Source organism: Ptychodera flava, chromosome 12, assembly GCF_041260155.1.
Source record: "Ptychodera flava strain L36383 chromosome 12, AS_Pfla_20210202, whole genome shotgun sequence".
NCBI classification, from domain to species: Eukaryota; Metazoa; Hemichordata; class Enteropneusta; family Ptychoderidae; genus Ptychodera; species Ptychodera flava.
Window position 1 is genome coordinate 2,639,597 of NC_091939.1, and position 24,352 is coordinate 2,663,948.

The following is a 24,352-nucleotide window of genomic DNA, read 5'->3' on the forward strand; positions in this document are numbered from 1 at the left end:
TTTAGGTCAACCCTATAACCCAGCATATCAAATTTCTAAGCAATCGGACAAGTGGTTCAAGAAACAAATTTTTGTTCATTTTTTTTTCACCAAAAACAGCAAAAAAACCTGTAAAATATAGCGCGCAAGTTTCACAGCAATTTCAAAATGCTGGCTAGAGTCATTTCTAGGTACCTGACAGACAGATGCTAGGCAACAGCAGTCAATACACATATCTCATAAGGTACACATACAAGACAACTCCAGGAGCTTTGCTTTTTGTCAAGACAGTCTTTATTCTTCATTATATTATGGTACATACATTGAGTCTATGATCAGTCTTTTGCATGCCCTAAAATGTCAAAAGTTGGTAGGTTGAGTGAAACTTTATATAGATAAAGCAATCCAGAAAAAGATATGACACTGTAAGACATTACAGTTTGAAAGTTTGTAATCACAACACTATTTTCACTCAAAATCTGCATCTAGGCCGACAGCGTTGCAGGACGAATTGTATTAACAAATATGGAAGACCATGTGTGGCTGCTTCACATTTGTCAGATGTTTAGCATGGACATGGAAGAAGAGTTCTGGGTGGAGCAGTTCCCTCCAGCAGTAACAATGTTCAGCATGACTGATTTCCTGCTGATTATTCTCATTCTAATTCAGCAGCAAAAGGCATTTATTGTCCTATAAAGTTTGTACATGGAACACTGTTTTTTCACTCATTTTTTTATCTTGGTTGAACACCAATGATAACAGTACACAGATCACTGATTTCACATTAAATACAATATGTAAGTCCCTGTTCACGCGAGATTTATTTTAAACAAGTGAAGGCCAATAAAGTTCTGCTTTTGTGTGAAGAGAATAACTACTAGTGACAAATGTGTCGGTGAATAATGAAATTCTTGGTTTCAGAGAAAAAGATCTGTGATCCAAAATGAGAAAAATCCCCCTCCCCACCCCGCCAAGTATTACTGACTCATCTTCCAACACACATGCATCATTTGCAAGTAGGATTACAGTGAGAACAACTGGAGAAATCGGAGAATGTACACAAAGCAAGCTTCCCCAAACATAAACCGGTTTTGTCTACAATGATAGATAACATGACTGTGATTGCTTTGGTGGAAAATGATGTTAAACCTAATTTTAAGAGTAATTTGTACAAGCCCAGGACGAAGAATTGCAGAAAGACTTCTTGAACATAGCGTGGTTTACATACATGTATATCTGCAGACTAGGCTGTGCCTTGGGACTATGGGGGTAAACAATGTACGGACATTGCTATATTTACTTTTTAACCAGATATGAACTGAATATGCTCACGTGTTTTACAACAGGTTCATTAATAGTAGTACGCTTCACAGAATGTTGGATATCCAGTAAACAGACTAGAAAATTTTAGCATTTACTCAACACAACAACTTGGCCTGCTAATGTGACCCCTGAATGGCAGGAATGACGTGTAAGCTTACAGATTTTGAGTTTGACAAAATTACAAACTTAGTCATCAAGAATTGAAATTGATTGCTGATGACTCGACATATATTGTGACTGCTGACTCGACATATATTGACATTTATCAGACACTACTGGACGCATTAAATAATACCGTATGACATGAATTACCGCATTCTTTTTGACTGTTATGAAACTGTGAAAAACAATTGTACCTTTGACCTGTCTCATTTTAAAGTGATAAAATAACAAGCAAGGAGATGTTACGCAACGTTTGCAGACCTCAGGATAATTACTAGCCAAAACACAAGAACAAAGACAGACATTGTATATTCTGACAGCAGTTCAATGAGCACACGAAGCCGAGAGGCAGACAGACTACTGATAAGACTAGCTGTGTATACGGTCTACTGCCAGAGTAACTATCTCTGACAAGGATTAATGGTATTATGTTTTTCAATATTCCTGTGCAGGAATTTCAGAGTTATGTAACTAGTAACAAAGTTCATTAACCCTTTCACCACCATGGTATGTCCCAAATCCATTGTTGTCTATGAAAAGTTGGACCTGTATACAGGCAACTGGGGGTGAAAGGGTTAAATATGCAAATGAGCAGATAATTGACATGACACTCACAGTATCATCATAATGTTCTGAGATTGTTATCTGTGAAAAGTTTCATAAAATTTTGTGCAGTATTTCATGATATATGTCTACACTGTCATTACCGTGTCCATAGGGAAACCATTGTACGGAAAAAATAATACTGCATAACTTCATTAATATGCAAGCCACACTAACCAAAGTCTAATTAGTCCTTGCAAGTATCATATGGTACCCGTGTACAAAATCTGACTTGAATCTGTTTAGGCGTTTTTGAGTTATCGTGTAAGCAGACAGACAGACAGACAGACATCACTACGACATTAGCCCATGTGTGAACACGTGAGCTAAAAATACGGTATGTTCGATAAATAAATCATACTGAATACCGAATATCAAAGCTACCTGACAAAAGGTTTTAGTGAAAATATTTTTTGACCAAAAATGACAAAAATACCTTCATGTATCTACCTGAGTTTAATAAGTCTGAAAAAGATTATCCCTGGGGGCCCACATCCCAAATACCAAAGCTGTCTGACTAGCACCTATAAAGAAGATATTTCAAGATTTTTTGACAAAAAATGACAATAATTGCCTTTACAATTAAATATTTCCAAATTTCATAGTTTCGAAAAATCTCAGCAAAAGGTCATCCACTGGGACCTGTATGCCAATAACAAGTGATTAATAAGTACAAGATTTTTACCCCCAAATAGCAAATCTAGCCTCAAAATTTGTATATTTCATCACTTTTGGAACAAATCTGATGAAGGGTATCCCTGGGGACCTGTACTCTAAATATCAAATGAATCAGACAGGCCATTTTGAAGAAGCTGTGAATGTAAAAAGTAGCCATATGACGGACAACAGATGCTGGACAATGGACTGCGGACGATGACACCATACACATCCACCTATTTGATAAGCTCCATGTAGCTGAAAGTGGAGCTAAAAACACTGTCTTCCTAATTATATTGCTAATCTGAACCATTAACCTTTTCACAACCAAAGTTGATTCAACCCTACTGTTTACAGTAGAATGGCTGGATTCACACCACAGAAAGTTGGTTGAAGAGTCATTCAAGTAATTCAATGATAGGATTTGATTAACACTGATGAATTGCTGACCATCTACAAGGTGTGCATGTAAAACTTTATGATGCTTCAGATTACTGAGCTGCACACAAGTATACTGAGGCACAGCCACTTCATCTATTCTGTAACAATCGTAGTGACTGTTGTGACTGTGGGTCTCCATTATTTTGATCACAGCACACAGTATGCCAATCAGGGACACAACTTCACTAATCCTGGCAAATACTGGAAATCCTTCCATATCTTCTTCCCTGTATAGAATGTACCCTCCTGTTCTGAACTCTTCCCCGTACACAACAGCACACTGAAGCCTGCAGAGTCAATATAAATCAGCATGAGATTTTAAAATGTTAATACATACAAGTCGCTGTCTTACTTGAAGTGTTTAACTATATAACAATAACACATTTTTTCAGTACTATGAACATGAAAAGAAAGTACGAGAAAGTATGAACAACATATATGTCATGGTTTGAGCTCCCTGTAAGATGGCAGTACATGTACCAGTATATTAAGCTATCTCATTTGCAAAATAAGAAAAGTGGGACATAGTTATAGTAATAGTGGATTTCTGAGCACATGACTTGATATTCTTGGAATGGATTCTGATTGAGATAACCAAACAATGTTCATGATACGGTCAGTGGCATGGTGCTAAGTTTATGCAATGGAAATCATAATTAAATGGCTGCAAGCTGGCTATATGAGATCATTTCCCAGAATATTTATAGTGCACATAGCTGTTCAGGTATTTCCCCGGGTCAGCATAATGGCTCTGCACATATAAAATGACTGCCCAGCAGCCATGTCACGAAAACACAGATTTGATTTATATGGTATGGGACTCTAAGAGTTTTTGCATTGAAACTGAAGCTTGAAATTCAGTGGCAACATTAATTGTACTGTACATGCTAATGTGAGTTACATGTACAATAAAGTTCAAGTAAACATGAATTTTCTATGCTGACATGCTGCTTGCCATTACTTTTTGCAAGTCTCAATAACTTTTCATGTCATTTGACTATCCATGCTCAACTTTCAACTTACTTGAGGAAATCTTCTGCTCCTTCTCCCAATTCTTGAAATTTCTTTCCAAGGCAACTCTGTAATCACTATCTGCAACTGGAAGACTTGTTCCTGAAAAAAAACAGGGAACAGCTAGGGATTTTATAAGATGACTTTTTGGTGTATATTTTATTTTTAAGAAGTCTTTCTGTCATCATAGTTATCATAGAACTGCCTCTTTTTTCATTTTATCATATGTTATATATTTGAGTGTAACCATGTGTCTGAGATGACATTTTCCATGTACAAGTTCCTAATGCAGATTGCATGTAAACCCTATTTCTCAACTGTACAGCTAGCAAAAATAGCCTTGTCTTTTGTCTAGATAACACAGAGGTTGAATATATACTGTCTGCATAGAAGGATTTACCAGGGTCCTGAATTTTACAAAACAAATTCCCACAATCTCACAATTTTGGTCAGATTAAAGGCTTGCAAAAAGAGGGTGTTTGCCGTTTACATAAAGTACCTAATTTTCACGAATGAAGTTTTCAGTTATCTTTGATTTTGAACATCAATTCATTTTGTTCTGGTCATAAATCATTACATTTACTTTTTTACAAAGGGATCACTTGTGAAATCTGGACAGCTATTCAGCAGTATACCTAGGCACCTACATGGTGCATGTGTTGAGAGTCCATTTTTTAAGACACATGTCTGTTCCAATGTTGATGACATGAATAATTGCCACTTGATCCAGTGGCGATTTCACTTCCACAATAAACAGTGTCTTAGAAATACCAATAGCACTTTCAATATAAAACTGAGTGGCAAATTGTAATGCTGACTGGCGGTTCAGAGGTTCCCTGTAGGCAGGTATTCAAGTGAAATGTGTAGATTTTCATCCATGTTAGAGCTAATTAAAACACAAACAGAAATAATGCTGGCACATTGTACATGTGAAAGATGCAGTTTAAATATGAACACTGCATACAAACCATCGGCATTTACTTTTTACATTTCAAAATCCTGACATTTGACACAAAGTTATCTTTAAGGGGCAGTAGCTGTGATTTATGATGACGTTTTTCTTTGTTTCTGTTCTGAGTATTTACTTCAATTTCTTATTCAACTCTCAAAAGTATATTGAAATACCCAGTGTTCAGCTTGTGAATACATGCTTTAGTTTGTGTGTAAAGTGTATTCATTGTTATTTTTTACAACTGATTTTTGAATTTTAGTGTGGACTGAAATTCACTTGTCAGCAATAACAATGTTCATTATACATGTACAAGCTGTGTTGATAAGCTGAATACTGTACATTTCTACAGGTTTTAGATTGTTGAACAAGAAAGTGAAGTAAATACAAAGAACAAAAACAGTCAAAACAGCATTAAAAGTTACTGCTTCTGTCCCTTTATTGGATGCTATTTAATCAACAACTCACCACCACGCAATTCATGGCCAGCATATAGAAAAGCCTCAGTGTTTCCTGGTACCAACTGAGAACACATCCAGAGTTGATGTCTTTGTGACAATGACTTTGCAAGATTTTTGAAATTACAAGATACCTCATTCTTGAAGAAGTTGTGTTTAGCTTCCAGTCTCATACACCAATGTTGTCTCAATGGACCAAATCTGTAAATAACGCAAACCAGCTCACTATAGAAAAAATTGCGAGACTCAAACGAGAAAGTGACGCCTTCTCGCAATTGGTGAGAATCTCTTGTCATTCTCACTGCTACCGGTGAGAATTCGAAAATTCTCACCGGTGAGCAGTGAGAATTGCACCCCTTGGTGAGATAATAGATTCTCATCGGTGAGAATGGAATTTCTCACCAAACACTGTGAGAATGGTAATTTTTACGGTGAGAATCAACCAGACTCATTGTTCACTGGTGAGAATTAACCAGATTGATTCACACCAGTGAACAAGAAGTCTGGCTGATTCTCACCAATGAATGGTGAGTCTGGTTGATTCTCACCATAAAAATTACCATTCTAACAGTGCTTGGTGAGAATATATTATCTCACCAAGGAGTGCATTTTTCACTGCTGACCGATAAGAATTCAAATAATCTCACCAGTAGCTGTGAGAATGACAAGAGATTCTCACCAATTGCGAGAAAGCGTCACTTTCTTGCTCCAGTCTCGTACTTATTTCCTATAGTGGCTGTTTTAGTTATTTTCTTCTGCCTGAACTCCATCAACAAATAAAGATCATACCTGATTTACCTCTGTAACTACAATTGTTTGGTCAAAAACAAATTGTTTTGATGATTGGCAAAGTTGGACCAGTACACAGGCAAACAGAGTAGACTTGATTCAAGTCCGTTAATTGGGGAGCACAATAGAATCACAGTTGGTGACATGAGGTATAACTGCTATATTGTATGTACTCCTACTAGGCAGATTCCACTGTATCATATTCCTCATGTCAGCAGTATTGTGTCCATCTCACTACTTGCAGTTATTCTATTAAAAAGTTTCACAAATGACTTTTTTCAATTCATCAACTTGACAGAATCTAGGAAATTGATCAAAAGGTTAAAAATGAATGATTGGAATATGCACAACCAATACATTTTCAAATACAAAACAAGTGAGATATCTTGAGAAATGCCAATGCTAAAGTAAAATTAAAGCTTTTGATACCTTTGAATTTGTGCAGGGAAATGTGTCATGAAATGGTGCTTTGGCATGAAGTTTTCTTCTCCATACACTTCTACAAATAACTGATGGTGCTCTTGGATAAGGACTCTTAACATACTAATATGCCTCTCATGAAGTGCAAAGGATGAGCTGAGTCTAACAATCTGTCTCAATAGTTGAAAGGACTTCCAACGATGATCATGTTGAGGTAACTTCTGTCCAATGAGGAAAGGCAATATCTCACAAAGAAGTAGCATCTGACTAGCTGAGAAGATAAAAGTGCAACTGTATTAGTACACACCTGACAGGCAATTTAATTCTTCTGCAGAAATGATGAGTATGGGAGTGGCTTTCCTTGTCATGAAAATTCATAAACATAGAAAAGCAATTTCTCTGTTTTTTGTGACCGTTTAAAGGGTATCTAATGTTTGAATAACACATAAGTGATACAAGGCTTCAAAACAATGATTTGCAGGCCATTTGAACATCAGAGAGCTGCGGTTTCAACACAAAAATACCTGTGCATATACAGCTGTGATAATTTAAGATATATTGGCAGTATAGAATGCAGTAACTGCACTCAGTTAAGAGTGTTCTCCATTGCATCATACTTGACAAATATGAACACAATTAACAAAATGACAGATATATGTACAGACTTATTCCATTGTCCGCAGGTAAAATTCTTTAAACTTGACTGATTCAGTCATGGTTCAGTCAATTGCTTAGCTTGAAAAAATCACTGAAGGCAAGTCTTCATACATAATGTACAATCAAATATAGAGACCTCTTACTTCATTCATGGTGCATTGTCTTAGGGGCTGTCGATAATAAAAGCTGAAGCACAAGAAACGCAATTCCTTCGTTTTACTTGAAACCCCCTTCCTCCCCCTCAAAATGAAAGTTCTTAGGCGAAATTAATTTCGTATTATGATGCCGTTTCTGACAAACCCACAAGCACCTCTCTGATCCGCACGCCCGTGACAAAAAACGGGAAGTGCACAGTAATTCATAAACCTCCACTTTACGCGTTTCACTTTTGAAGACACAGAACACTTTAATGTATTTTTCACGTAGGAAAATGTTTCATTACATGTTTCACGTTGGAAAGCATACAGCTGTTTATTTCACATTTATGTCTTTTCATTGTCTTTTCTGTCTCCGTATTTTGTGGTCATCCTGTTCTCGATAAACGTGAAGTAGTATTGCGTTCTCGCTGCAAAGTCGCACTTCGAAAATAATAGACAAAAATCCTTATGTCATTTTGGTGTACACAAAATGAAATGAGTTTTTACCTCTCCCCCTCCCAACGAAAGATTACGTTTGTTGTGCATCAGCTTTTATTATCGACGGCCCCTAAGTTTTTCTGCCACTTACCTGACTGTTTTATTTTAGTGTCCCCTGAATCAATGTTGTTCTTATAAATTGGTGAAGGTTTATTTTTTCTTTCTGAATACCCATAACTGAAGAACTTAAGCTTGGCATTCACTTGATTCATCGAAAGTATTGCTCTCCAATGCAGTATCTAAGAAGAAGCCTGACTTCAAGTGGTACAACTCCCTCCAACAAAACATGCATCATATCATGAGGAAATCCTGTGCATATGTTGAAACCCAATGTCTGATGAAAAACACTCAACTGTGTTACTCCATAGGTCTTCGACCAGTGCTGCTTCTCTTGCTTGGTAGTTGAATTTGACAACAATTCACAATGATGCAGGTGTTGCTGAAGATCACGTTTATCAAACTCTTCATCTGAAAACTAATACAGAGAGCTAAAATGTTATTCATCATAACCAAATTCATAATGTATCTACATGTATATATTGCAAATGTACATACAGGATTAGGTCTTGAAAAGAATTTTTGACATTTAGTGATTGACACTCTCCTGCTCTACATAGTCTGGGCTGATCTTGATTTTTGGAACACATGGAAAATGATTTGAACAGATTTGCCTTGGCCAGGCCAGCTAGGTTTTCTCCTATGGGAGAAAAGCGCTTAGGCCTTGAAAAGATGTGGGTCAGGCATGACTTGTCTGTGTGAATGTGTCTACCAAACTTGGTTACATTGGGCAGCTACACAAGTCCTAAAAATGCTAGAAGTGGCAACATGTGCAAACAGTGGTAAGAAAAGCGATTGTCAACTTCAGTGTAACTAGGGAAAATAAGTTTTAGAAGAGATTGCCCTACCCTTAAAAAAACTGTTCCAAGGTCTGTGAGTGTGAACAAGACTTACAGAAAAAAATTTAATTCTTTAGCCCATATACCCTGCAATGCTTCACTCAAAATTCACCTTTTTGACATTTGGTTTATTTCTACTACAAAAGTGTTGTTATGTTTAACAAATGCATTAATTTTCACAGCTCTCTTATGTTTGATACATTTGATCAATACCACAATCAGTGACAATTTGAACTATTTCTCAAGATTCAAACTTGCAACCTGGGAACTAAAATTTCAATGCATGGACATTCAGTACATATTAGCATTTGATGTTGAAATCTCTCAGGTCATGGAAACATTGGTTGTACTGGTGAATTTAAAGATGGCAGTTGACAATAAAAAGGACTAAACTTAAAAAGTTTATCGTAGGATTTGATTAGGAATATATAGGTAACATCCTAGGAGCTGTTTTGTGAAAGGCACCATACTGCTGTCAAAGAACAATTGTTTTTAAACTTGTATATGTGTGAGTTTGTGATGAAACGCAGGAGGCACCGTGGCCCAGTGGTTAGGGTAACGGATTCACTGTCAGAGGGTGGTGAGTTCGAGACCCGGTTCAAGACCCGGTAGGTCCAGAGTAACGGACTCACTGTCGGAGGATGGTGAGTTCGAGACTCCAGCACGGTGTTGTGCCCTTGAGCAAGGCACTTTACTCCTCAGTGCTCCATTGGGGGAGTTAGTGGGTTATTTACCTCATCCTGTAATTGGGCTAACGCCTGTTGGATGATGGACTGAATAAAAAAAAAAAAAAAAAAAAAAAAGAAACTTAGAGAAGTATTGTTCAGTGGTAGCGATTCAAACACCATTAGTTCCTAAATCCCTTCCCAGAGATTCAGAAATTCCCTGGAAACACTCTGTGAGTTGTCCAAGTACCAGTATAGCTATCATAGAAATCATACCACTCATTGTATACCTCTTTGACAAGGTTTAATATGTACCATGGACACCAACACAGGATATTGTTTACCACAGTCACCGGACTATGTTTACCTTGGTTTTCATATCCTGTGTACTGCAGAGACAGGTTCTACATTTCCTCTCAGCAAATGACACAGATTCTTTGAAACCAGCAATGAAGTTACTGCTCAGGGTATCTCCAATGAATGCCAACAATGCTCCATTCACCAGCTTTTCCTCTCCACGCAGATTCATGATATAACCCTAAATGAAGGAAAAGAATAATTTTATCACAAACATTCTATATGCTCTTTTCTATCCCTTTCTGATAATTACTTAGCAAAATATGTTTATGTCTATCTTTCAAATATGCATTGGGATACACAATCAACTCTATCTTATCTTGAACCACCGACATATGTCAGTACCGGTAAATGGTGAGAGCAGGTATCGAGAATGGATATATGTCTACCACGATACATACAAATATTGAGAAAAGCTTTCATCCACCAACATTGTGACACAGTATTACTGTAATGGTAGCTTACACTTTTGAAAAATGTACTTACTTCAGTGAGCTTATTCACACCACTAATGAAATTTGCCACCATTCTGTCAATACCATACTGCTTCACATGTTTTGTCAATGCAATGCACATGAGATGAATGTGCCTTGCAGAAGAACGATGGCGAGGATGAATATTGCCAAGAAACCAGTAAAACACAGCTAAAAGTAAAAATACAAAGGAAAAACTTTCTGAGCAGCAGGCTTACCATGGTTAAGTAGAATCATCATGCAATTCAACTGTTAATAACGTTATTTCCAAAATCCACAGAAAACCTCCCCCAAAATATACATATACCAGTACAGTATGTGAAGTTTTTTCCCTCTTTCTTCATGCTTCTTTGTTTCACCTCAAGGGATCATCTTTCAGCGGAACATTTAATTTTAATCTATCACATCCAAATAGTATTCAGCATAAGAACATGTACCTATTTCATGTGAAAATACTGTTGATAGCATTTTTGCTAAGGTTGGGGAATGTTGGTAAATGATTTGGGAACCCCACTAACATTGCTACTGTCCCTTAATCTAATTGCATTGATATACCAAAGGGAACCCCGGTAAAATGACTGGGGAACCGGGATACCACCCTTAACGATAAGACTGGTTGATGAGTTGTCGTTCACAAAATTATCTGCAAATCATGTTTGAGAACTTCATGGACAACACTCTGTACCTATTTTGTGTATCTTTACTTTCGATCCCAAAGGATTTACAACTTCCAAGTCATCCTCATAGGCAATAACCTGCAAGGCTCTTCTGTCTTCTTGGAACACTGGATGATTTCTGAAAGCTTCGCCATTGCAGAAATCTGCATAGATTTCATTTGTGCTGTAGTCCCTTTCCAGAATATGTTGCAGTATATATGGATTGTTCAAGTAATTCTGGCAAAAAACAACAAGGATGTCATACATAATGTCCTTAATTTTATGGTATATACATACTAGTCAGTAAAACTTACTTTCTTATGTTGAACAATTACCCAAAATATATGTACTTACTGATATAACATTAATATTTGTAATTTTGAAGACTGCAATGCCAAGTGCTAGTGCTACATTACAGACAGAGAAAAATAGCATCAATCACATTTTGCTCACATATGGTTAGATGTGGCAGGACAGAGTGAGTGTTACTGTATGTACGATATGTTACAGCTTCTATAGACCTTAGCTTGTAATATTCATAAATTAAATCATTTTTGAAAATTATGAACATCTTGAAGCATCAATCAAATACCAAGACAGAGCATGAACTGCTCGGCACCTGTTGCAATGAATACACACATATACACACCATGCACCATGGTACATCAAAATCAGTGATAAAATCTACCAAAGTAAAGATGTCCTCTTGTAGTATTGTTTTGTATGGAATAAGGTAAATATTATTTTGTAATTCAGCAAGCATTACTGCGAACGTCAAAATGAACAGAGACCAAGTTTGATAAGCCCCTATCAATTTCCCTTGCAATCTTCCAATTGTAATATTTTAGGAACTTATTATTGGCTTGGAGGTCTTTTGTTGTGTCTCTTCAAATCTTCACCAACATGAAAAATTCTGACTAGCTGTTATTGAGATATTCACTAAGTTAACACTCTTGCTGCTCATAGGCAAACTTTTAGTAAATGACAACTTACTTCTTGTAAGAACAGATTCACTTGCAAAGTTGAACATGTATTTACACACCAAATACACAGTTGAAATGTGCAGCGGCTCTCAAGTTTTTGCAATCCAACCAGGAAAATTCAAGAGTTAGATATCAGACATCTTTATTTTCTTGATAATGGTTGACATTCCAACTTTTCCACAAACAGCACTGGCATGGTTGTGATTATAAAACATCCACTGACCCTAATGTTCTTGATGTTTATATATAAATGTTATATCTGCCCCATGTTTTTGACACTTCACGAAACATGTATTTGAGGGGATAAAATGGCTGTTCTCACTATTTGCATTAACTGGGTGCTTGCAGTTCCTTTCGTAATTTCCTGCTCACACTGTAGGGTTGAAAAAATCGCAATACGAGTGACAAGGTGAAGAAAAAGAGTGAAGTTCAGATTTCTCACTGCACCATTGCTCTGTGTTTCATTGTGCAAAACTTGATCATAATAACTTTTGTTAACATGCTGTATACCTTGTGGCTTGTAATGCGGACTCAGAATGCAATTATTCAATAATTTGCTAGGCAAAGAAATGTCCATTTATAAATAGTTAGCCTAAAATGACTACAATTTTATTCAAAAAATGTTTTCAGATAAAAGGTACATGTATGGGGGATTACCAATCTAATGTATGAGCCAAACAGGTGTCATTAGTTTAATATCTGCGAAGTAATGTAAACATGACTATTACATGTAATAGACATGGCCAGTTGTCTTTCTACTTGGCTTCAATAACATCTGGCCACATCTAGATCTGTGTGGGAAAAGCTGTCATAGATCGTACTGTATCACTAATTTTGATGTACTAGGCTGCCTTCAGAAACTTGCATACAAAGTGTCATCTAATCCAGGCCTGTAGTTACGGAACTTTAGCAAATTGGAAGATTTCGCCCTTTTTTACCTCATTTCCACATTTTTAACATGGGCATTTTCATTTCAACAAATTCACATCTCCGTCCCTAGATGCACCTGTACAGAAAATACTAGGATGGTAGGTTCTGTGGTTTTAGAGTTTTTGATGTGGACAGACACACATGCGCCACCAACCCTACCATAAAAATTCTCTTTGATTTTAGACATATATCAATATAACTTATAAGCTAAAATCTGAAGACGGAAAATAAAGACAGACGTAGTACATAAAAGTTCATTTTTACTACTCACGTTTTGTATGAAATACATGTGTGTCAACACATGCTTACCTTTAATTCTGTTAAAAAATCAACAACATAACACAGATGCTGTTTGGCTTTAAGTTTACCATTACACCAGACCAGTTCTTCTCCAAGTTTAACAGGCATTGGCTCCTGCATATGTTCAGTTGTAATAAATACAGGTTAGCAATAGGTGACAAAAATGTCAATCTGCACTTTGATTTGGCAACATAATTCCTTTATCGTTTTTGCCATTTATTGGTTAATGACAGATTGTGAAAATGAAGATTTACCTGCAACATGCATGACATGATATAAAACCAGGGATAATTTTGACAAGTGGTATGGTTAACAAGATGATATACAAGAAGTTTCCGAAGTGTCCATGAAAATGCTAGGGTAAAATCTCAAATGGTTTTTATATGACTGGACCAAGTCAACTTGACCCCACTCTAACCTATATTAAAAGCCTGAACAACTCTACCCTAAACAGTTCATCTCTTGAAATTATTTGTGATCATTTCCACTTGTGTTGAAAGTTATTCTGTTTCTTCTTATAGTACATGCACAGACCCACATTCACAGTTGTTACATTGTTAGCCTACAACAACTGTCTGTAACTGCCCTGCTAGATTACTGAATCAGAAACTATATTACCATCACACAAATTCAGGTACAAAGCTGCATTCTATCCTTTTACGATCAAAACATGTAAGTTGTCCAATTTTTGACATTCCGAAGTTAAACATGTATTTAGGGTGTTGTAGGGCATACAGCCCGGCTACCGAAATGAAATTATTGATAGGTATGGAATATAATTTGACTTACTCAAATTTCACAGATTTTTAGTGTTAACCACAGAGGAAAGCAATCAGTCCCCTGGGGTGGGGAGGGAGGTTTTTGTGCAACGGTTTACTTTATTTGATTTTATTAATTTTGACTGTGATATTTCAAATAAAGAGTTCAACTCCAAACCGTCTGACTGCTTTCTTTATTACTACAAGTAATTTTATTAATTTTGACTGTGGTATTTCAAATAAAGATTTCGACTCCAAACCGTCTGACTGCTTTCTTTATTACTACAAGTCCATATCTCCTCTCAAATCTGTGTATAAATCACTGTAATTGCTCCGAAAACATTGCCAACTTGCTAATCCGCTGTCCGTATCAGCGGATTAATTGATTGAGTCAACACCACAGCTGTCCCACAGGCATTATTTTACTACCTGTTTGACTGTGACAGGCTGTGGTGTTGACTCAATCAATTAATGTGCTGATACTGACAGGGATTAGCAAGTTGGCAATGTTTTCGGAGCAATTACAGTGGTGTATACACAAGTTGGAGAGGAGATAAGGACATGTTGGTAATATACATGTATAAAGCGGGGTCTAGTGACTAGTTACCGTCTTAAATGTATTGGTCGTGTAGATAACTCAATCTAATCTAGATGTGTTTACTTGTAAATAAAAAATCGCTTAATTCGTAGATTTGAATTATACTCACTAACAAACCGAACTCCTCGGTGAAAAACTTCTTCCGGAGGTGTTCCGTTTCCAACCCGTCAAAAAGTGTATCCAAGTCAAAGATGTCTTCCCATTCTGGCACTATTACAGTTGCTGGAGCTCCACTACTATCCTGAATACGTTCTTCAAGTTTTTTTTTCAGAGTGGCGGTTTTCTTTCCAAGCAAATGTCTGGTATTTTCGATGAATTCTCGGGTGTCGACTTCTGATAATTGGCTCTTTCAGCTAGTTTCAAAAAATAAGTAGCTTCCTGTAACTTCATGTCCCTATTGTTTGCATTTGAAATCTCGCGCACGTCTTCCATGGGTTCATCATGGTTCACATTATCGGATTCAACTGTACGCGATGATGAATAGTCGATTGTCATAGCCACGTTTCTGTGCTTACGCTTGATGTGCCTCTGGAGTGTTTTCACGCTACTGAACGGTAGGCCGCAACTACCTTCACCACAATACACCCGGAAGAACCTCTGGTGTCTATGTCGGTTAGAAATGTGACTCACATACCTATCACGATGGAAATAATTGTTGCAAAATGAGCAGTGATAAAAAACGTTACCATAATTGTGTTGTATCTCCATCCCTGAAATGCCGACAAACTCAGGCGGCACGAAAATCATGGAAACACTTTGTTAGTTCGGTTATGATTTCCTCTTAGACGTCTTTTCACAACTCTTCCATAATCTTGCGAGATTACCGTAAATACCACATGTGCGCTTTCAACCAATGAGAAAAACGCGCCTGTTGTTGACGGTTATTATCCAGATTGGTGAGGCCTGGATTGGTGTATGGCGCGAACGTTTCCCACACGCAGGAAAGGCATAAAGATGAGCGATCTTTGTAAAGAATTTACGGAAGATGAGGTGGCAGCATGGCTTAAGACTCATGGTTTAGCAGTTCTTGTGAGTAGATTCAAAGGTAAGTACTTTTCTCAATGTCTCATTTGACAAGTATAATTTGGAAGATTTTTGGATACACGAAGATGCATTTTACAGCAAGGCACACTACACACCCATGGAGGTAGCAGACCAAGGAGGATGCTCTCAGTCTCCCAATCTGAAGAGAATCTCTCGATCGGGAGACTTCCTAGCCATGTTACATGTGTTTAGATACAGCTACTCGATGACAGATTTTCTCTAAAATGAAAGAATTCTCCTGATCGGGAGACTTTGTCCAAAATGTTAATGAATGAATTGACTTCGACGTTACACTCTCTTGCATCTATCATCGAACGCTCAACTTCATGTGAATATTGACCCACCTCATGAATTCATCAGTGTGTTTCCTTTGAAACTTCATGAGTAGGTAAGAAACTTCCTCAAAGAGTTTACCGCCTCAACCATATAATAATGATATAGCTACAAACTCACCAGAAAAACGGCGCAAACAAATATAACTTGCTGGGGCACACAACACGCGTGCGCCACATTTGTTTTGACTTACATAGAATGCACATTGGTCGCGGGAACGCTCGATCATCGATGCTTTAGACTTTCATTGTTTTGTACATAGACCATCTACCTTGTTTTTACATGGTACCAATGAGTTTTGTACGTGAAAATGTCATCGAAATTTGTGTTTAAATTAATGTTTTCTTCCAATGCTATGGTGAACAAAGATCTTTGTATCTGGTGAACAATATCCTCGACCATCAGAAATCTCGATTTCACGATCAACAAATGTCAACTTCGAGACCACTTCTACTGCTATTTTTAGCCATGTTGAAATAAAATTTTACATCTGGTAACCAAGCAATTGCCGAAGGTCGCTTGCCTATGCTCTGCACTGTGCTATGCAGACTCCTGGCCAACAAAGAAACGCTTTAATGTGTGAAATTGGACACTAAGATTCACATTTCAAGAGAGAAAAACTTGTAGTGAAACTTTCATTTTGAGACTCAACATTGCACTGGTTCACTTTAAAGTCAACATTGCGCTGGTTCATTTCCTCACACCCGCATAAATCATGCAAATGTACGTGCGTAACTTATAGTTACAATTATTAGAATGATGATAGTCCCATTTTCAAATGAAACCACATCTCGCAAAGAAACGACAAGCACGGGGAGTAATGTTTGCGATGGCATGATTAGCAGTAGCCCTTCGTACAGGTCTGGGTGTTCCCGGCGTTATACGGCCTCCACCACAGCCCTGCAATGGTCTATGGAGAGAACTGGCTATCTGCAGTCCGGATCCGGACCGCAATGAAAAATGGTCTTTTTGGCTGAAATTCTACTCTGTCGGGGCAAAATCCTTTCCAGCTTACCTTTACCTTCTAACCGACCCCAGAAAAGATGCGATTTAACTACTCTAACGTCCAAAACCGCTCGTTTTCTGAAACAAAACGTACTCGACAAGTTGTTTACCCATTGAGATCGCCATTTTTAATCTCGCCCGTTATCTCTATGGACCGTTGCAGGGCTGTGGTGGAGGCCGTATAACGCCGGGACCACACAGACCTGTACGCAGGGCTAGATTAGCAGTCGCTAGTTCAGTGAACATGTAGGCGAAATCTTGATTAGATCTAAGCTCACTCTTTATAAGTTGAAACACGGGTCGCAAGCGTTGAACTGGGGATTATATGGTGGCTGGTAAATCTGTCAAACCCCTTTCTCCTGCAACATTTGTTGGAGATTTTGTTCAACACATCGCGTGTGGTGGAAACAGCAATTAACCATAATCAAACAGTCACCGACAGCCAAACACTGATTTCCAAAATTATCCGTAACTTGAACAGCCTCATCGAAAAAGTCCAGTAACTCCAACCCGTTTGAAGGGCCAACAATCAAATCAGAATGATCGACAACCGTAGCACTGACAAGGAGGTTAATCGTGTATGTAGTGTTCGATGCATGCCGTTGTATTTCAACTGCTGATGTTCTGATTTCTGCTTGTCCAAAACGACGTTTGTCTGTAGTTCGGATCAATGAAGACTCATCAAACTAATGAATTTGATTTATATTGTAGTCAGAAACAGTTTCTATGAACTCCAGTGTATGGTATTGTTCGATAGCTGGAGTCATTGATTCGGTGGCAAGACTTGATATTTTCTTTCTACTCATGCTCAGTTATTTGGTTATTGCTTGGTGGATTGTTGCCAGCGATGGCACGTTTTCGGCCTTACATACGTTATCATCAAGAAGTTTCTTCTGATTTCGTGTAAGTAAATACTTGGTTGCCGCCCTTGGTAGAACTTGATATGTTGGAGAACGTTGTCCACAACTCTGGTGCGTTCTCGCACTGGTCTACCACCGGCTGTCAGGGCCTGTTCTCTCATACTTACAGCAGATACTGTGCACTGTTAAGTTATAGACTACAGTCATCGATGCAATTTCACCATAAGAAACACCTTTTCAAGTGAAGTTCTAAGAAGCGTCTTCGCGTTAGAAATGGTGTCGGAAACCACGTTGCATTTTGTCAGTGGAAGTGTGCACTGTGCATGCAGACAGGCAGTTGTACAATGTTGCAATTGTCAACTATGCTGCCAAAACTATTTTTGTAACTGTGATCTGTTGTTATCATGTACCATATTCACATTTCAGTTGTGGTATTGAAATATTGCCCATTATTTTTGAACAAATCACACGAATCGCTTAATAACGGTACGTATGTAATGCAGCTTAGGAATATGACGTTCACGTCGGTCGGTTAGGTACACACAGTCAGCTACACAGGTATGTACATGTTTACATAAACCTGACGCCAGCGCGGCAGCGTCTGGAACTTCTTAGGAAATTTCTTATCAACTCATGAACTTTTAAAGGAAACACACTTATGAATTCATGAGATGTATCAATATTCACATGAAGTTGAGCTCTTGATGATAGATGCAAAGGAGTATAAATAGTGCAGTTGAGTTGAACCACACTTTGGAAATACATTTTTCATATAAAGTGACAATTTGCTGTGCAGCCTTTTCTACAGAGGGTATGAATAAATGTGAAGATATACTAAGAGAGCAATGTTGAACTTTTTCGGAACAATGGTAAACCCACCATCAAATTTGATAATGAACATCCTGGTACACTTTTCTAAATGAGCAAATGTCTGTTAAATTACGCAGAACTACTCTATCACAAAAAGTCTCCGTATCGGGAGAAATTCTCCAGATTAGGAGGTCAATTTTTCTCCTGATCAGGAGAAAATTCACCTTTTGGTCTAGTGTGCCTTACTGTTTAATTTGTTAGTGTGCTGAATTCATGGAACTGGCACTTATCTGTGTTCATTCTAGTCTGTCACTGTAAGTTGTCGTATAAGTTGCAAACCGTAAACTCAGCTATTTGAACGAATTATTGCTGCAAGTGCATCTCCCACAGGGCTCGAAATTAGCGGTAGTCCTGCGTCCACAGACTACCAACTTTTTCCTTGGGCTACCAAAACCCATGAAATAGTGCTCACACGGACTACCAAAGCCTTAGACATGAAATTACTTAGTGAGTGACATGATGTTGATAGCTGTGAGATGACCGACGTTCATACAGTCAACCCAGCTGGACACAAACGCCTGTGACTTTGTTATGCAAATTAAAAGGCGACAGTGTAGTTGAATTTCTTGCGACAAACTGATGTACTTGGATGGCAGGCTCGGAAAATGATGGCCAATGAAAATTCATTTTCATAGTTATTTAATCACAATGTATCAATTACAATTAAACACAAAATTATTCAAACTGCAAAGATAAATCTGTCGGGCCTCCACAAATTACGCTTTCCGAAGTGTACGAGATTATCCAATGATAGTGTACTATGGTTGAGAAATATAGCCAAAATTGCCTTGAAAGTATTAGGAACATGACTGCATGTACCAAGTTGTCATCCTGAAATTCATACATAGGCAATCTATTTTTAGCCATGTTATGTTTACATGTGCTGAGTGAAAAGTCATTGTCATGGCAACCATCAAATTTTGCATATACACTCTGCGTATGTGTGAATAGGTCATCAAACTTTGAGGCGTCACGGTTCTTCTAAGGCTGTGATCTGCAGGTATTGATGTCAAATGACTAGAAAGTTCACTTCCTGGATAGAATCATGCAAAATAAGTCTTTCGTTGTCTAGATATAAATTAAAATATCCTTTCCAAAAAAAAATCGTCATTCATGCATGGGCTACCAGACCTTGTCACTGGGCTACCAACTTCAGAAAATGGTAGTCCAATAGGACAACCAGGGAAAAAATTTAATTTCGAGCGCTGTCCCATGCACATGTGGTTGACAAGATTTCAAGATGGTGGTTTGCATACAAGTTCAGAAGCAAAAGTACTGCATTTCTTTAATACCAGAGAAAGTAAAAAGAAGAAAGGTTAAGGGAAGTTTTTGTTGAATGCATGAAGGTGTACCATTATTCAAAGTGCGCTCATTTGGTAATATCAGTTCATCACACAGTTCATTTTTCTCTTTTGTCTGTTATTAGATAATTACATAGATGGCAAAGTCTTGATGTCCATTACTTATAAAGAATGTGTAGAAATGATACCAGAGATTGGGTTACGTAGGAAGCTCCTGGAATTACTGCCTCAGGTATTTTACAAGTATAGTCCCCAAAGCGCTATAATATCAACAGTTATAAAAACAGACAAGCAATGCATCTAGGTCATTTGGTTGCAGTCTCTCTGCCCTGTTTTTATTTTTTGCACACTAACTCCAAAGACTTTGCAAATTGGAAATTTTAATATCAATTACACTCTGTCAGGGTTCAACTCACATCTAAAAAAAACTAGCTGTGATATCGCAGCTTTGTGGAGTGACAGCTATCGAATGCTCTTGGGTCAAGGGTCACTGACACTGTGGCGTTCAATAGCCGCCACTAGCACCGCTGTGATATCAAAGCTAGTAAAAACCAGACTCTACAACAGGACCAGTAAAAATTTTGATGGTAGTGGTCCTGCCAGAAATTTTGTGGTCCTTTCTGATTGTGTAGTAAGTGCTGCTCTACTGTCCTATGACAATCAAGCATGGGAATCAGGACCTATCATGGAATATAGCAGGCGAGCTAAATTTCACTCTCCTGAAATCATCCACGTGAATGATTTAAGATCTCCCCTGAAAATAGTCAGATGAGTGATAAAACAAATTTCCCTGAAATTAAAGGCCCATGAGCTGCAACTCTCAGAAATTTGTGCAACCTCAAGGTACCTCATGTTTCCTCAGATATTCATTGCAATCTGCAAATTGAACGTTTTAGTCATTAACTATGCATCAACAATGTTTGCTTGTGGCAGAATAGGCAAGAAATTGAACAGATTTTTTTCATTTTAATTTCCCGCCATTTTCAAATCTTGCCATGTTATGTGAAAAACAGAATTTTTTGTCAAAGTTGAGTGAATCCCTTTCCTGTCTTTTCAGTGGGTTGCAACATGTTGTATTTGTAAAGATTCAAAGGTGTACACGCACCATTTACACTGTTTATCATGTATGGCGGCGGCCATATTTCAGTGCGGCACCCATTTATCATTTGTCTTACTTAACCTTCCCCATGCAGTTCCATAATTATATATTATTATATATAATTATACTTGGGTAAACATCTCTGAGTAAAAACATTTCTAGAAACTAATTTTAATCTAAATATATAAAATCATGAAAATAATGCCAAAAGTTACAGCCCATGTGCCTTTAAGAGAGTAGCTGAATAGCTCTGCTGAAAACAATAATCAGTCTGGGTCATTTCCAAAAATGGCGACACTTTACCATAATATTATTTCCACGATTAGCCAATCACCAATCGGATTAAGTCATCGATAGGGTGGCAGTCACTGCAGGTTCACCAGCATTGTATGAATCACTTTATGCTATTTAAACTGTTCGATCAGAAATTAAACATTTGTTTTGGCTAATTGTGATATGCAGTGCCATGTGGCACTCATGTCATTGGCATTTTTCTCTATATTGGATCTCGATAACATGATGATCCACATTTGTCACACGTATTTTCCCTATCATGAGTGTCATTGTAATTATGTATTACATTGTTTTGCGAGCTGCAGGTGAGCAGATTAATGGCTTGCCTCAAAACAAAAGGCCTGGTAAACCTTTATTTATTGTTAAATACAATGCCGAAAAATTACTATCCCGTGCACTACCCATAAAATCATTTTACAGGTCCTTCAAGTAAATTACTGGACTCAGGATAGTGGGCCAGCGTGAATGTGTTGAACCCTGAGTGTTATAGTTTTATTAGATGATAATGTTGTACGTGACTATGTCATGCGTCTGCGCATTTGTCTGAAACAAATTTTTAGAAATGAGGATGTTGATGATTTTAAATCAGTGGAAGTTTCCCAAAATTATAGTTTAATTTACTATTTCATAGAGATTGACCAAAGTAGCTGTAAATATTTAATTATGGAGCCGGTACGTTTGCGCTTGTTACTTGCTTCTCACCTTCATCTACCTCACTTAGGTACATCGTTTTCAACTCTTAATGGATAAAATGAACTATGGTATTTTTTTGTGTTCTATTCACCTACAGGTTCCTGAACAAAATAAAGGGAACACACAGGAAGTAACTTCCCAAGAAGTAGAGGCTAACCCCTCAACTTCTCAGAGTCTGCAGGCTGATGTGCTGCAGTCTTCAACCATGACCTTTGTGCCACCTGGATGGAAGAGAGGCGGTAAGATACCAAGCCCTGTTCCTCTTCCAAAACTGTCTGCTCCATTGGAAATGGATATTGCATTGGGGAAACTCGGAAGAAATCAGCAAACTGATTGTGATTTCATAGCTGAGGCTGGAAGATTCTACACTTCTCTTTGTTCTGAACTTGGAAATGACTACGGTAGAATTGCTGTTGCTCTCGTTGACAAGTACCCTGCCCTAAGAGACAGGACAGGTGACAAACATGTGAGTACTTTCCAAGAACATGATATATTTTACAGCGGACGCCAATTTGTACTGGAGACCAACTTCGATAAGCCCCTATCGATTTCCCTCACAATCTTCCAATATCCTTAGGAAAACACCCGAGTACTTTGGTCAGTGTTAACCCTTTTCCTGCCAGACAGTATCACTTCCCCATCAAAGCGGTATTGAACACGAAAAACATGATGGATTTTCACCCACTTGGCTTGGTCTGTTATAGCATTTTTAGTCCATAAAAATCAATTTACAGTATTTATGCTTTCAACAGCCTTCACATGTTCAATATTACGTTAAAATACACCATTTATGGAATATGGTGTGTTTCATTAACTTCAACCATCTTAACCTGGTGGTGAAATATGAATTCGGTAGGGAAAGGGTTAATGATAAACATGCACTGGGCCTGTGTTATCTCCATTCGATCTCCCTTCTATTTCTGGCTCCCCTTCCTGGAAGAAACCATTTTGATGCCGAAAGTGCATGACAAGAAATGAAATGAAATCATACTATTTTAAGACCTGTAATTGTAATAATAATTTCAAACTCGATTTTTTACGGAACCTATTTTGCATTGTTACGTGCGTCGATACTGTTATTGTGAAGTAATTTTCCTGTATGCAGTCACATCACCTGGCATACTTTACCAAACTTGAATGGTAAATTTCCTGAGCTTGCAGAGTAAACAAATGTCAGTGTAAGAGCACATGGATACAGCAATGGCAATGTTTCAAGTTCAAGTCAAGTTCCATGGTAAAATTAGAAACATTCACACGGAACGACTAAGTTCCAGCCAGTTAGTATCTCCAGTGAAAGACACTGTTGTTGTACTGAGAGAGGCCCTGATTTGACACTTGGCCGGCCAGTGAATTTCTACTGGTGGATAAGCCCGGTTCTCTGGTATTTCACTATGACATCGTTCACAGTGCTGAGCAGGTAATACATTTCTGCTGCAATACTGGTTTGAGCATGGAGCTAATTGGGAAACTCCTGTCAACTATTTTTCTATGATGCTCTTTCTCACCTGTAAATCCATTGTAAGGCAAATCAACGTCGACAGAGATACAATTGTATGAACTCATGCCTTGATTACATCAGGATCTCTCTATACAGGCTGCAATACACTGATACTGATCGACAACCAAAGATAAAAGACAGTAAAACTCAGCCTAGATTTCCCAGCTTAACTGACACAGTGTTTTATATGGCTGTTTCAAATTAAAGTGATTACACAATCTCCAGATACAGAAATGACTTTTTGGTGAAATTTCAGTGTCTAAAAACCCCCAAAGCTTGACACGAGGACGTCATGTATGCTGTGATCAACAATATAGTTTGAACTGGCATGCATTGACTCATCTGTAGAGTGCAGAGAAACTGCCAAATTGGCGTCCGCTGTAAAGCTGAATTCAGTCTGGCCCCTGCTCATTCTTAAGCCAGTCTGTAGATTTGAGAGGATTTTTGAAAATTATGTACATCCTTGTACAGGGCTCAAAATAATGCCTGTCTGCTTGTGCCGGACAGGTACTTTTAGGCCTTAGGCATGCAGTTTAGAAATTACTTGTCCAAGTGGAGGTTGGGAGTTTTCAGCCTTCAATCAGAATTACAATCTTTTTTCCCTACCATATATAAGTGAAAATATCATGCCATGTTACTTTTGAAATTGTTGAAA

General features: G+C 37.8%; 2 protein-coding genes across 3 annotated transcripts; one reads left to right on the top strand and one right to left on the bottom strand.

Moving 5' to 3' along the window:
• Positions 1–255: 255 nt before the first annotated feature.
• LOC139144701 (uncharacterized) lies at positions 256–15,489 on the bottom strand. Of its 2 annotated transcripts, none has more exons than XM_070715425.1 (10): positions 14,810–15,489; positions 13,354–13,458; positions 11,161–11,368; positions 10,489–10,646; positions 10,013–10,183; positions 8,438–8,559; positions 6,802–7,059; positions 5,594–5,784; positions 4,189–4,299; positions 256–3,452 (listed from the first exon to the last, which is right to left on the bottom strand). In XM_070715425.1, exons 2-10 carry the CDS (start codon positions 13,450–13,452, stop codon positions 3,334–3,336), a joined length of 1,437 nt encoding a protein of 478 aa, XP_070571526.1. In that variant the 5' UTR covers positions 13,453–13,458; positions 14,810–15,489; the 3' UTR covers positions 256–3,333. The 2 variants fall into 2 exon arrangements, with proteins under 2 accessions (XP_070571526.1, XP_070571527.1); XM_070715426.1 differs by having other exon boundaries at positions 4,189–4,278; positions 14,810–15,488.
• A 102-nt stretch (positions 15,490–15,591) lies between these two features.
• Positions 15,592–22,851, top strand: LOC139144702 (uncharacterized). Its single transcript, XM_070715427.1, has 3 exons — positions 15,592–15,745; positions 20,239–20,345; positions 22,297–22,851. The coding sequence occupies exons 1-3, from the start codon at positions 15,616–15,618 to the stop codon at positions 22,774–22,776; spliced, it is 717 nt and encodes a 238-aa protein (XP_070571528.1). The 5' UTR covers positions 15,592–15,615; the 3' UTR covers positions 22,777–22,851.
• Positions 22,852–24,352: the final 1,501 nt, after the last annotated feature.